This window comes from Pteropus medius, unplaced genomic scaffold, assembly GCF_902729225.1.
Source record: "Pteropus medius unplaced genomic scaffold, Ma_sr-lr_union100, whole genome shotgun sequence".
Taxonomy (NCBI): domain Eukaryota; kingdom Metazoa; phylum Chordata; class Mammalia; order Chiroptera; family Pteropodidae; genus Pteropus; species Pteropus medius.
This window is the reverse complement of record NW_024351730.1, coordinates 32,088,283-32,103,564: the sequence shown is the minus strand read 5'-3', so window position 1 is coordinate 32,103,564 and position 15,282 is coordinate 32,088,283. Positions and strand designations below refer to the sequence as shown.

Here is a 15,282-nt window from a genome sequence, read left to right as displayed (position 1 = left end):
TGGGGTTCCCATGTAGATGTATGTAATTAAATTTGGTTATTTTCTTTTGTTAGTCTGTCTCATGTAGGTTTAATTATTAGACCGGCTGAAAGAAACTTGAGGATAGAGGAAAGTTTTTCCCTCCCCTACAAGGCTTTTCTGGACATTTTCACACTCACTCAGCAAAAAATAATGCTCTACGTTCTTGGTCCCCATAGCTCTTTGACTGAGAAATCCTCAAGGATAAGGTAATTTTCTTCTTACCAGTCCTCTGTGGTGCTGTATGAACATATTAGATACTCAGTTAATATTGGATGATGAATAAATTCTGGTTAGGATTTTTGCTTTATGAATTCTTTATGTACAGTAGTGTCCCCCTTTATCCTCATTTTTACTCTCTGTGGTTTCAGTTACCCATTGTCAACTATGGTCCAAAAATGTTCAATGGAAAATTTCAGAAATAAATGATAAATAAGTTGTAAGTTGTGCACCATTCTGAGTGCTGCAGTGAAATCTTGCGCCATCCAGATCCATGCTACCCTGGTTGTGAATCATCTCTGTCCAGCGCGTCTGTGCTGTGTATGATCCCTGCACGGTAGTCACTCAGTAGCCATCTTGGTTATCAGATCGACTGCCGGTATCAGTGCTTGTGTTCAAGTAACCCTTATTTTACTTAATAATGGCCTTAAAGCTCAAGAGTGATAATGCTGGCAATTTAGATATGCCCAAGAGAAGCTGTAAAGTAGTTCCTGTAAGTGAAGAGGTGAGTATAGTATGATATATTTGAGAGAGATCACATTCACATAACTTTATTACAATATGTTGTTATAACTATTCTATTTTGTTATTAGTCATTGTTGTTAATCTCTTACTGTGCCCAATTTATAAATGAAGCTTTATTATAGGTATGTATGTATAGGGAAAAACAGCACATACTGGGTTTGGTGCTATCTGCTATTTCAGGCAACCCCCAGGGGTCTTGGAACATATCTCCTTTGGATAAGAGGAGACTACTGTATTCTTTTCTTTGCACACAATTTACCCATTTCATACTGGTTAAATATGCATTAGTAGTCTAAGTCATTGTATCATTGTTTAAATTAAGGAAACAAGGTAAAATGAATTAAAGTTCAACGTTCTATGCTAATTTTTTTAAAGTTAAAAACTTCTTTACATTAAAACTGTAACAAAAAATAATATTCTAATATAAATTTTATTTAAAAATTCAGATATAGGCAAATCTTCTTGCAATCTGTTTGAATTTCTAGATCTAAGCATATGCAATTTTCATAATAAACAATCAAATACTTAGGGCCATGTTTTGATGAAATCAAGAAGTTTCTAATAGCACACTCATTTGTAAGATTGTTTAGTAATATTATTTGTTGATAATGCTAATTCAATAAATGAAATATGAGAGGCAGCATAGTATGGTGGTTAAGCAAACTGACTTTAGAACCAAACTGTTCCTGTTTAAATATTGTGTTTAGTGACCACTTGAATAAGTTTGAGAAGTTACTGTGTCTCAATTTCTTTTTCTTTTAAATGAATATGGTACTGGTAGCCTTCCTCATGAGTTTGTCTTGTGAATTAAATGTTATTTCATATTACAGTGGCTGGACACCCAGTAAGGTCAATAGCGTTTACTATTATTATTATTTATTATTATTATTATTTTTAATTACTTCACTATCTTCTCTGCCTCTATGCTCTGCAAAACTTTGCTTATTCAATTATTGGTGTAGGATGCTTTATTTTTTTTAGGACTATTTTTCATCTTAAATTGCAACTTAGTGGAAGCTCAGAGGTAAAAAAGAAGGTTGAATTAAAATTAAAATGAAGGAAGAGTTGGAAATTAGAAACTAAATTGAACTTTCTATTTCCTTTGTGTAAAAGTTTTTGTCCGAAACAGTATGTTATGTAGAAGTCAATATGCACAGAGTACAATGGCTAAAGTATAGGAGTTTGTGCAGATTATGAACTAAAAAATAATCTTAAACTGGACAGGTCTTGATAAAATGAGCAAATTTTTGAGAGAGAGAGAAAGGGAGGGAGGGAGAGACAGTACAAAAATATGTTTTAGAGGGTGTTCAGATTTATAAGTAGGTGGAAGGAACTCATAGAGTTCCTTGAAAGGGGAAGGGGACAGATAAGAAATGAAAGAAAACAAAATTTTTTAAAATTTATTTATTTATTTATTTATCTATTTTTAATGGTGACATTGGTTAATGAAATCCAATTAGTTTCAGCTGTACACTTTAACAATAAGACATATATATATTTACACTGTGTGTTCACCTCTCATAGTTAGATTTCTTTCTGTTACCACATATTTGACCCCCTTAACCCAGTCTACATCCCCATTCTCTATACCCCCAACCCTCTGGTAAAACAAAATTTTTAATGATGTTCTTTATGCTGTAATTTTTGCAATAGATTTTATGGGTGATGTGAGTTTTTTCTATTTATAGAAATGGAATATATTCTTTCATCTATAATAATTTATTTGATTTTTACATGAGTGAAATGAATAGAGGATAGTTCCTCAGAGGAAGGACAGATGAGTCTGAATAAATGAAACTTAATATTTTTGCAGCTCTAATCATACTTCTTAAATGGTGCCTTCTTCTTTCCCTGGACACCTCCTTCTAGTAATTATCAGAAGTTGAGTCCGTATAATAAATATTATGAAGGTGATACAGTGTAAGGGATTAGAAAACAGACTTAGATTCAAATCTTGATGCTGCTGTTTACAAGTTTTATGATTTTTGACCACTTTAAACCTCTGTTCCCAATGTAAAATGGAGATAAAAATAGTATATAAGATGTAGTGTTGTGTGAACCGAGTTAATAAATGTGTGGATCTAGTGTCTGACACACAGTAAATGATCAATAAATATTATTTGTTATCTTTATATCTTGTCAATTCCGCCATTGAACTAGCCCTGGTAATGCATAATATGACCTTTCTCTTAGACTCCGATATAGATATTGCTTCTCTAAAATCTTTTGGGAAATTTCCACTTCAACCGAAGCTATACAGTTTACCATTTGGAATTGGTCATTAATAGAGTAAATATTAGTTCAATCCTAAATTCCAATGATGGCAAAGAAATACCCCTGTAATGTCACTTGAATTTCTTAGAAGGAAGATTATTTTTATTTAGATGAAGATAGACATTATTTTCACTCAGACCTTTTCAAAGTATATTTTCCTTTTAGTTCAAATCTCTTAATTATCCCCAAATTAACTTATGAGTAGTATACATAATAAATACTATACCATTGAATGTAATAGTAAAATAATTTTTGATAATCCTATTATTATATAGAGTCTTCCGGCCAGGCATTGATGCCACCCAGACTATGACAGGAAACTTAGTACATCATTAGCAGATTTCTTTCCAAATTATGATTATGTCCTCTCTGGAATTTTCGATTTTTCTATAGACTGTTATAGGAGAAATTATGATTGTAAAATCTGATAGACCTTGCTTAAACTTTGATTCTGACGCTTGTTGTATGATCTTGCACAAGTTAGTTCTCCAAGACTCTCAGCATGATTTGGTGAGGTATAAATGTGATTACATACATAAAACACAGCTCAATGTCCAGCACAGAGTTGGCAAACACTATTTCTAATTTATTTTAGATTCGTATGTTGCCTGGCCTGCCCTGAATTTATAATGGAAATGAAATGTGAGACCACACTGAGAGATTCAGAGATTACTCAGAGCTTGCTCCTGAGGGACCATAAAGAAGAGAGCAGAGAGAAAGTTCACCTTCCATTTACAAGCATTTCCTTTTCAGCATGTGTGGTGGATTTGTATTATATCTCCTACTATGATAAATGCTATTTTTCAAAATGAACTTTTTTCTTCTCCAAGATCTGAAAAATAACAATTTTCTCTTTCCTGGCCTAAATATTTCAAATTTGGAATGACGTTGGTGAGCATCTAAGCCACAATTACTGACTTTAAATTCCTCGGGAGAGATCGGATCTTCTCTGGGCCCATGGGTGGGTCAGTAATAAGATACTGTAATAGCATAAAGAATAACCCTATGTGATGTAATCCCTCAGAAAAAAGTAGTCATACGAACAAGTGTGGTCTTGAACTTGAATTCTGCCGCAGGAGTGCTTTCCCATTACTGCTTCTTCTTTTTCAAGCTTTGCAAGAGGGCGAGACTAAAGTAGAAAGCTCTTAGATTCCTATTTAGGCATTATTCAAGTTGGTTTGCCTCCTCCCTGCCAATTAATTTATGTTAGAATTCATAACTTCCTGTCTCCTTTCTTGCACTGCCTTATTCTGAGTTCCATAAATAGAATCTCTGTAAAATGTGTGCTACCTAGTTAGATTATATTCTAAAATATTTCACATACAAGAAATACAGTCTGCTGAAAAGTGAGAAGCCGATGTAGAAAAGAAATTCCACAAATGCACATTTTTCCGATCTGTAAACAAAATTGTTAGACGCTGTTTCTTAAATAGTTTCTTTTGACTCAAAACATGCTATAGTGCTTTTTAAACATGTGCATTAATTTGGGGCTATATTTTAGTTATTGTAGATCAAGCCATGATTTTATGAAATTATGAACACTTGATTTATAGTGGCATTTAAAATTTATCTGATAATTCCTTACAGAGCTCAATTTAAAAAAAGAGATATATTGCAAATGAGAGCAGTGCATACCTGTCTTAGAGTTACAAAACAGCTTTACCATTCTTTTTGGATGTTTAGTAAATCGATCCAAATAATACAAGTTTTTTATTATCCCAAACTGTAAGTTACTGATACCATTCTTTCTGGCGATAAATGTAGATATTATACTTGATTTAGTATTAGACTATTTGGGAACTGGAATAGAAATAAGCCTCTCTTCTGAAAATGAGAATCAAGTTAAATCATTGCAGGTTCTCATTAAGGTTTGGAAATGTAGTAGATATAGTTAGAATTACCTTCCAATGAGCAAGGTGTAGGAGGACCTTACCTGTTTCACTTCATCGGATATATTTTTGAATTAAAGACTAAGTTAAGTAGAACTACATAAGATATTTAGTCTGACACTCGCATGTTACCGATGTGAAAAGCCGTAGATTGAACAGGTTAACTGACTTTTCCAAAGCTATACAGGCACTTGGAAACAGCTAGAGTCCATGCCTCCACAAACTGCTATTGCTCTTTAGAGTTGACTACTTTTCATTACTTTCAAGAATTTCCTCTAAAAAGACAAATTTTCAAAAAATCTAAGTTTGCATCAGAGACTGGAAGGACTTGGGTTTAGGTAATACATTTAGGAGATCATTCCAGAGGACAGGAGTGAGGGAGATGGAGTGTCAGAAATGGGAAGAGGTCTCTGCCCGGGCAGTTAGGACTCCTTCGGATAAGACTTCCTGAGAGGCAAACATTAGGTGTCCCGGTGTCTTCTGCCCAGGGACCTGAGGCAGAAGCACAGTACTGACTGCAGTTCCTTAATGGTTGAAGTTGCCCCCGGGGGCATTAACTCCTCCTGCACTTACAGGCTGAGCTTGCTCAGGGGCTGAGTGGGCTTTCCTGGAGTTGGAGGAGGGCAGGGCCCTAAAATTGAAAGAAGTGTGGTGTCTGCTTGAGACAGGATGCTGCAAAAATAAGTTGAGGCTGAGCTTATTTGGAACTGTCCACTGTAGCTGTGGTTGAAAGTGGCACAATGCACCAATAGGGTCTGCGACAACTAGATTGGAATTTCTTGCAATAAGTGTTGTTGCAGTGCTTCACATTTTTTCCATGGATGATTCAGGACTTTCCATCCTCTAGGTAATAGTATTTATTCTGGCTGTTTTACATGAATTGCCTAAAATGGAGAACTCATCTATGTGTATCTTCATTCTTGCCAGGAAAGGAATGCTTTAAATCTCTGAACCCTGAAACTATTTTTCAATATTTTCTATAATTTCCATTCTGTTTTTTTTTTTTCTCCTTCCATTTCTGGCTCTTGCCCTGCTTCTTACTTTCACCCTCTTCAGTTAATTTGCTGTGGTTACTCCCCACTTACCTCCATCCTCCATGCCCCAGAGCTCAAACTTAGTTTTATCTGCCTTTCTGTTGCCTTGTTCTCATCTCCCAGGTCCATCATGCCTTTCTTCCTATAACAATAAATTTCCCATTCTCTAACCCACGATTTACTCACTCTAATTCAATTGAAGTAATATATTTTAATACATCTAGTATTCTAGTCTCTTGAAGGTTTGAACTGAAGAGTGAGTGTTGATGGTCCCTTTTCCTGTTTGACTTTTGAAACACACTTTAACTCATTTTCCAGAAATGTAGACGTTTCCTCTTTTCACTTAGAGGTGTCAGAAACTTTTAGAGATAATCTAGGCTGTCCCACTTCAATTTTTAAGTTAAGAAGTAATTTATAGAGAGGCAAAGTAACCTGCTTAGGTCCCACAACTAATAATAGCAGAGCTGTGACTAACACTCAAGAATCCTTTCATACTGCTAGCCTAATATAAATTATTCATTAATATGAATATCTGTAAATTGCAAGCTTCTGGTAGCTGGGAACTAGATTTGCTTACTTGATTTATATAACTCCTACAATGTGCATAGTAATAAATAACTTAATAAGTACAATTGGAGATCAGATGAAGCCCTTCAAGTGATGCAAGGAAATGAGAAAGAAGGTCATTATATATCATCTGTTCTTTCTCATTTATACCGCCTGGTTATTTAGGTAGCCAAATGTGTCTTCTTATAAATTACCGAAGCATTAAAGTCTATAGATAATTTGAGATGCATAAAGCAAGATGGCTAAAATCAACTAAATTTTATAACTCTAAATTTTTCTCTTTTAGTTGTATTTTAGGGGGTTTGTCCCCTAAATTATAATCGTCTTTGAAAAAAATGTAAGAAATACATACTTTTTTAAATTTATTTTAGAATCTTATAGATTTTATAGTAATTACTGATATTTCAGATTCTTTATAAAATCAACCCTGAGTAGATTAGAGGCTGTATTTATTGAATTGAATAGTGTTCCCGCAAAATTCATGTCCACCAGAAACCTGTGGCTATAACTTTATTTGGATACAGGGTCTTTGCAGATGTAATCAAATTAAGATGAGATCATACTGGGTTTGGGTGGGCTCTAGATCCATTATGACTGGTTTTCTTAAAAGAAAAGGAAAATTTGGACACAGAGACACATGCACAGAGGTAAAGGTCATGGCAAGACAGGGGCAGAGATTGGAGCGATGCATCTATAAGCCAAAGATTGCCGGCAACCATCAGAAGCTAGAAGAGGCAAGGAAGGATCCTCCTCTAGAGTCTTCAGAGACAGCATGGTCTTGCTAACACCCCAATTTCTCCAGAACTCTGAGAGAATAAATTTCTGTTGTTTTAAAGCCAAGTTGTGATACTTAATGGCAACCCTAGGAAACTAATACATATGCTAAGATAGTGTAGCAAATAATTTCCAGGATTACTTATAGTATCCTTATTCATCCTGGAAGAGCTGAGGCCAGTCAGTCAACACTATTTCTTGAGTACTTAGCAACTCAGTAATATGTTAGAATGCTAGGAAGGTACGAAAGAAGAAGACAGAGTTTTAACTCAAGGAATTTATGGTTGATTTGGAGAGAGAAAACAAATGCTACAAAAGAAAAAAATATAATTAATAGATAATATAATACTGGCTAGAAGTGCTGTAAGATTTCAAAGGAAGGTAGGTTTCATGTGGGCTCTAAAGGAAAGCTTCTTAGAAACACAGCATTTGAATTTGGCATGTTGGGTAGGACTTGGAAAGGGGAGCGTGGTAGTAGTCATCTTCTGGGGAGGGGAAAGAGCATAAACAAAACATAAATGTGTGAAAAAACCTCACAGACATAGAGACTGATCTCACCGGAGTATAGTTTAGGTACCCGGGGATGAGGAGAAACTCTGATGGAAGAAGAGAGACATTTATAGTGGTGCTCCAGAAATGTGACAAAACACGGTTTTGGAATACAGCTTTACCAGAGAATGCAGAGTGGTGTTTGGTAGTGGTAGGCACACCTCTTGGAGGGAGAAACCTCTTTTGAATTTTCTAGTAAACCCACTGTGTGACTTTCAGCTCCTTTATGGGTCTCCCATTGGACTAGATCAGAGCTTGGAAACTGGTTTACTTTGAGTTGAATTCATGTTAAGTAAGGCTTGTACATTGTTTAAAAATTTTAAATATTCATTGGAAAACTTCTAAAATTCAGTTTGACCCTCTCATGTAAAATGATAAAATCTGAAGCATTAACCGAGTGTTTCTAGCATGGCAACAAGCGGCTGTAGTTACTGCCATTTAAATGGCTCCTGTGCAGTTCAAGCTGCCTAGACCCTGCTCACATTATTCATGTTTAGCCCATTCGGGCATTTGAATTTGCAACGCCTGCACCAAATGATCTCTGTTTGCTGCTATTGCCTTCTGAATCGATGACTATTTTTTAAATGTGATGAAAATCACATCACTTTATACTTTGTTGTACATCTTAATAAAAGTAAAATGCTTTACTTTTAAACAATGCAAAATAATTGCAGATTATTTTGTGTTTTAAAATCATAGTGTTTCACCTTAACTTGTGTTTTTTAAGTTAAGAGAAAGAGAGAGATCAGAGACAAAGATGCACACACAAATTGTATTTCATTGAATTTACTGTGAAATTTCACTGGAAAAGATAATTCTTTTGTAGATAGTGTTAATCATATGACCATTTCTGATTTATAATTATATGTCAGTATTCTCTTTAATAAAAAGTTGGTTTAAGTTGTTTGGTCAATTTTAATTTAGAATAGAGAAAAATATATAAATACTAGATTTCACCTTACTACAAAAAATTTTTCAGCTGTGAATGATATTTTTGGTACATGTGGTAAGTTATTTATTTATGTGTTGCTAAGGATTGGATATGCCCATATTTTTCCATTTGTTATATCTCTTTTTTTCTTTGTTGTATGGTGTGGTGTTGATTTCATGTGTCTTGTGTTGTCTCTAGAGAAGTGAAAGCCTCAATGTAAAGGCAGTTTTAGACATGGAGTCTCACCATGCTTCTTGGTTACAGAAGCATTTTCTTCCAGTTTTGTTGAGATACAGAAGCATTTCTTAAGAAGTTATCACTCTAACAATGGAGTCCTTTTTAGGAAAGCTTATAGACAAAACTCATTTAAGAATGAGTGTGGAGACTTACCTGTACAGAATGGAGAAGTCTTAAGTGTGCAGCTTTTTACTGCTTTGGGGAACAAACTAATATTTATTTTGTTTTTATGTATATATCAGTAGTTATTAATTTTTTTTCACTAAGTCCAGGTGAAGAAATTTTAATGCAAATCTATGTTGAAGACTGAATGACTTCTGTACGCTTAATTTTGCTTGCTTGATGTATCTGCCTCAGCATTAGAAAATACTTTACCAAGGTTATATAATTCCTCTTATTTACTTTAGAAAACAAATCTGTACATACACACGAGTAAACTTAACAAGCAAAAACTATTTTGGTACAACATTCTTTAAAGGTAATTTGACAATACAATGTAACCACTCTAGAAATGTTTAACCCTGTTGGGTTTAATAATTCTACTTCTCAAATGCATTTTATGTGTGTAATCAAAAACATATGAAGATATTTATCCAGTGTAATTTATAATAGCAAAAATTACAAGCATCCATCTAGAAAGTCAAGAGTCCCACATGTCTACTATCATAGTAGGGGCAGAAACTCTGAATTATGGAGGTCTGTTTCTTCAAAGGGGGATATAGAAGTTGGCATCACTTGGCGAGATCAAGTCACAGTCTTTTAAAGCTGCATTTGCTCTCTACAAGATAAAAATTTGTTATTCTTGGTGGCAATGTTAGGGGTGGAGGTCCTCAAACTCCAAGCAGGAATTATCTTGAAGGTGTCCCATATGTAATATCAGTGTTATTCAAAAAATTTATGCAGTCATGGTAGAAATATTAAGAATCATAGAAAAGGTAGAGATTTATCCTAGATTATCTATGAAAATTATGAATATTAAGAAGAGCCTCAAATTTCTCATTTTCATCTGGTTAATGTTATTTTATCTTTTAAGCTTTTTAATTAATGGTGAGCTATTTTTGTTGACCATAACACATTTAAACTATTCAAGCTATATAAATGTGTTATACTTGTTAGCATGTTAGTAGAGATGCTTGTTTTTGAGGACAAATATGTGCAATCTTTATGATTGTGTGTATGTGTTTGTGTTTAACTTAAACCTGTGTAATCCTTTAGTGCTTGGAAATTTGGCTTCCTGTGTTTCTGACCTTGGGCTCTTACAAGAAATAGCCCATTTTAAATGTTCAGACCTGTGCCACAGTAGGAGATATGAAGTAAATAATTAAAGCTGCCTTCATGAAAAGCATTCCACAGCAGGAAAGGAATAAAGAATCTTCCTAGAGAAGAAAAACCACTAAATCACACAGTGAGAAATTAGGAAAAAAATAACAACTGAGAGCAAGCCATCATAAATAGTGCCTCAAGGAAGTGAACGATATTTTTAAAATAAAGACTCAAGCTAAGGAAGGTGAAAACATTTCAATAGATTTTTAGGCTGCCAGCAATTTTAGAACAAACTTCTCCCTTGACATTTTATACTGATATTTTTACAAATATTGGTATTATATTTATGTTGCTTGTAAGGAAGTCACTAATGGAGGAGCCAATGTACTATGCACATTGATCAGAAAACTTCACAATTTATCAGGTTACTTATTCATGTATTACTTGGAATATAAATGGATGACCTATGTATAAGAAATGTATTCTCTGTACTTTTGAATAGAAACCAAAATGGAAGATATTATTTATTCGCTGAGAGTATTGCTAACATACTCTACCAGTTCAAAGGAGAGTGGAGCAGAACCTAATCCTTGGTGCACATGGTCTGGCACATAGCATTGCTGGCTTAGGTTATATTTGATAAGCACTTAGTATGTGCCAGGCACTGCTCAGACCTCCTTACATGTCTTAACTCCTTGGATTTTCTTAACAGTGCAATGAAGAAGATTATGACATGGTCACTGAGGAAGAGAGAGCTTAGTCACTTGCCCAAGGTCACACACTTGGAAGGTACTGGGATTTGAACCAAGACTAGTTGTCTCTGGAGCCAGTTTTTACTACTACAAATGATTTCCAGGTTCTAGCCCAGGGGTTGATTTTATGTTTACATCAGTATTGCTAGAAGCATCTCCATTATGAAATTGTCCTTCAGACTGCTGAATACAGGTGGCAGGTAGCTTGGTCTTTATTTCCTGAGCATAAGCCCCACTTACTTATTACATTGATGCCATATATAAGCTAGATCTATCAAGAGATCCGGACGCTAGAGTTCATCTGCTCTTCGTGTATCTGACTACCTGCCTGTGATGATGGTGAAGACGTGGGCATTGAACAGCATCTGTGGGGAATGTGGGACTACATTTGAGCCTCAATTATTTTTCATTTTAGTTTCAGAGTGTGAAGAAAAGTTTTAAGTAAGGAAGCAAGTTACCAAATAAACAACAAAAAATTAAAATAGAGGCCAGATCCCAGTGCCAACAAAGAATACTTTAAGACTTTGAATTTGAAAGGATTCCTTTTTTTCACTTTGATGTGAGGACTGTAGGATTTTTTTTCTTTCCAATTTTGTAAGTGGAAGAAATTTCAACATCCAAAGTTTTCATCTGTTGATGAGTGTAATGGTGATGATGATAGCAGTACTTAAATACCACCTAACTATGTGTCAGGCACTGTTCTAAGGACTTTGTATATGTTATCTCACTCATCACCATATTGAATATTTTTAGTATCATGAAACAAAGTTCACGGAATAAAACAAATGTCTGAATAGATAGCTTTACTAACTCCTTCAATCGAATACCAGTCATACTAGTAAAATTAGCAGAAAAAGTAGTTGGTTTTTTAAAAAACATGTTTTTTTGCAAGCACAAATAGCTTAGAAAATCTCTTTTCTCCTTGATCAGCAGAGCAGGCTCATTATTCCTTTCTTCTATTTCAAACTAAGCTAAAATCCTAACAATTCATCAGGTAAGTAGCTTGTGGGTATTATTCTTAGATAGATGCACCTAAATAGGCTATTTATAATTTAACTGAATTGTGCCATGAGACACATTTTCACTTGAAAAAAGGGGGATGACTTACCTAAATTCATATAGTAATAGAAGCATAGAACTATTATATCACCATGTCCTCTTACAAGTTTATTTTCTTTCTCCCTTTTTTCTCTCTATAATCTGTGTGTGTGTGTGTTGAGATGTTACTCCATTTATTCTAGTATATACTCTGTTTTGAAGAATAATTTAGCAATAACGCATGCCAGAAATTTCAATTTATGGGACAAATTTTCCAATTGGTATAATCTTCAATTCGAGATAGCAATTTAGCAAAGAAAAAAGACTATATTCATTTTAAGCTCAATGCAGAAATATAGGATAATAATGTCAGATATTTGTCTTTTTGGAAGAAATACAATGATAAAATCAATCTATTTTAACATTAGATAAGGAACTCATTCTAATCTACCCCCCTCCCTTCATAAGTTTACGGCATTAAAAAGGTGTCCAAAGATCACAAATTCCTATTTGAAATTCACCATGTTGAAAAGCCATTTTCTTTCTAAAATCAATTTGTTTCTCTTTTGTACTTCTTTATAGATATTAATTAATTATATCATCATTTCCCTAATGGACTAGGGTCAGAATTTGAGTCATTTTTGAGAGATCTTTTCCCCTTAATCATTATATTTACCTGTTGGTACATTTTATAGTTTCTACCTGGAAAATGACTCTTGCCTCTATGATTCCATGGTTAGAGCTTCAGTTCAGGAGTCGTTCATTTATTGCTTCTTGTCTTGACTCGGATAATGGCTACTTAATGGTGTCCTACCTCTCTTCTTGAATCCATTTGATGCAGGACTCTCAGACTACTACTTCAAAATCTCTGATCATTTCTGCTTGCCTCAGAATTAACTCCAAACTTCTCAGCCAGGAATTGAAAGACTTTGCAACATGGCATCATTCTACTATTTCTATTTAATTTCCACTAGTTGCTCAGCAAGTCTCTAGTCCAACCAAACCAGACTCTACCATTTTCTGAACATGAGTCATATATTTCTATTTCCTGTATTTGCACTCTTTTAGAGCTATTTCTTTGTCTTTTGAAATCATGCTTGTGTAGGTCTGTGTAAGTCTGTCTATCACATCCAACTCTTTTTCCTTATCTCAACCTAAAGCTTTTCCTTCTCTCTCTGACTCTTCATAGCCCTCTGTACTTCCCTTGAAGTTCCTTGTATTATAATCAATGTTACATTTTCTAACACTCTTCCAACTCCCTAGTCCCCACACTCATTCACATGTGTAAGAGTTCTTTGTAAAAAATATTAGGCCATTTGAATGGAATTGGGGTTCTATTACCTTCAGTAGCTCTCTCAGTTACACATCCAAAGGCTCAAAGATTTTCCCTTAGCATATTAATATTAAAAACAAAGTCTGAAAGTTTGTGCAACGTAAACCCCTGGATTACTTCTTTTTCAAGGTAGGTTATGTAAAGATATGTTTATTTTGTCATTAATGATGCTGAACAAAACTTTTCTGGAAATTTAGCTCAATTTATACCTTTGTAAATGAGCTGAAGATATTTTTTTCTTAGTAGATGACATTAATTATGCTTCATTTTCCTCTTCTGGCCCTCCTTGTATTACCTGGCTTACAATTTGAATCACTGCACAGACTTAGAAGATCATTAGACTCATACTTGAATTATAGACTTTAAGCTTACTTTAGCAGATTAGAAATATTTAGAAATCAAAGTAGGTCTCCCCCTGCCCCAAAAGGCTACATACATATGGAGACACACATAGAGAATAATTATTATCACAATATTAGCTTATGGCCTTCATGGCAATATTTTTATTCAATGAGTAAAGGCTATCACAGAAAATGTTAGAGTTAAATCTTTTTTTAATTGTTGAAATTTTTTCAAAAGTAAACAGCAAATACATGCCACAATTTCTCTTTGATTCATCATCTAAGAAGATTTCTTTTTTATCTAGAAATATTGAAGAAAATAATTCCATTCTATTGTAGTACATATTTTATTTTGCATAATGATTCTGGGCAAATTACATCATATTTATATTTTTAAAACCAAATGGAATAGTAGCTTTGGGATTCTTAAACTGACACAACTAGTTTGCTTATGGCCAGATTAGAAAGTAGTTTTGAGTGAATATTTAATGCAGTGGTTTTCAAAGTATGGTTTTGGGATCAAAGTTCCTGAGATCCTTGCAAGAAATCTGCAGGGTCAAAAAGCTTTTCATAGTAATGCCAAGATACTATTTTCCTTTCTTCACACCTATCCTTTCATGAATGTACAGTAAAGTTGAATAAATAATTAGGAGTAGGGAAAAAAAACCACATCTTTTAGCTTGACACTTTGAGCTTTAAAATCCTTTGTTGTCTTCCCCATGTTTTTGGATAAAGTCTAAACTCTTGCACAGCATGTGAAAGCCTTTACTATTTGACCCAAGCCCCTATTCCAGTGTAAGCTTAACTTCTTTCTATGATTGCATTGATGTCTCTCTTCTCCTCCCATAGCTTCATCCTTAGTCATATCCAAGTACTTGCTTTTCCATATCCCTTCGTTATTAAATATATCTTCCCCAAATCTGAAATGCCTTGTTTCTTGATCAGGAAAAATTGTTCTAAACTTGGAAATAAACTAAAGGGATTCCTGGCTCTTATCTGGAGAATCTGCTGGGTATTGTTGATTCTATAGGGGTGTGAAGAGTTGATTGATTTTCTATTGACTAGACTGTTTTACAACTTTGTGGTTGTAGAAGTTGTAGAAAACTGATAGCAATGCAAATGGTTCTTATCCATAGCAATACACATGATTCCTGTTCATAGCAGGGCAAATGAATTATGTTCAGTACAGGATATAAACCTTTGACGGTTAAACTATTTGATACATGTTCATTTTATATATGAACAAGAATAATGTTCTTAACTTTTTGAAAATAACTACCATGTATAAAACTCTTGTTTATTGTTTAAAATATAGTGTTTAAAAAATCCTACTTTCTCAATGGTACCTTTTCTATTTCCCTAAGCAAAATTAGTTTTTACCTCATAATGCTCTCACTGCATTTTTAATCTACTTTTACTACAGTTCTTGCCAAATTGTTGTATATCTATCTATATTTCTGTTTTCCCCACTAGACTATCTCTTCAAAAGCAGAAAACATGTATTACTTATTATTGTATTATCTCCTTCTTTGTCAAGC

The 15,282-nt window shown here is 34.2% G+C and overlaps 1 protein-coding gene across 24 annotated transcripts in view; it reads left to right on the top strand.

Moving 5' to 3' along the window:
• Positions 1 to 15,282, top strand: part of MAPK10 (mitogen-activated protein kinase 10) — a 431,719-nt gene that overhangs the window by 188,236 nt on the left and 228,201 nt on the right. Inside the window, exon 1 of one of the 24 annotated variants that reach the window (XM_039845801.1) lies at positions 547 to 742. The exons of 22 other annotated variants lie outside the window; for them this stretch is intronic. In XM_039845801.1, the coding sequence (XP_039701735.1) occupies positions 659 to 742 (84 nt within the window). In that variant the 5' untranslated portion in view covers positions 547 to 658. Of the gene's footprint in view, positions 1 to 546; positions 743 to 5,833; positions 5,853 to 15,282 lie in introns of those variants that run through there. One more of the 24 variants, XM_039845806.1, reaches the window with a different exon arrangement.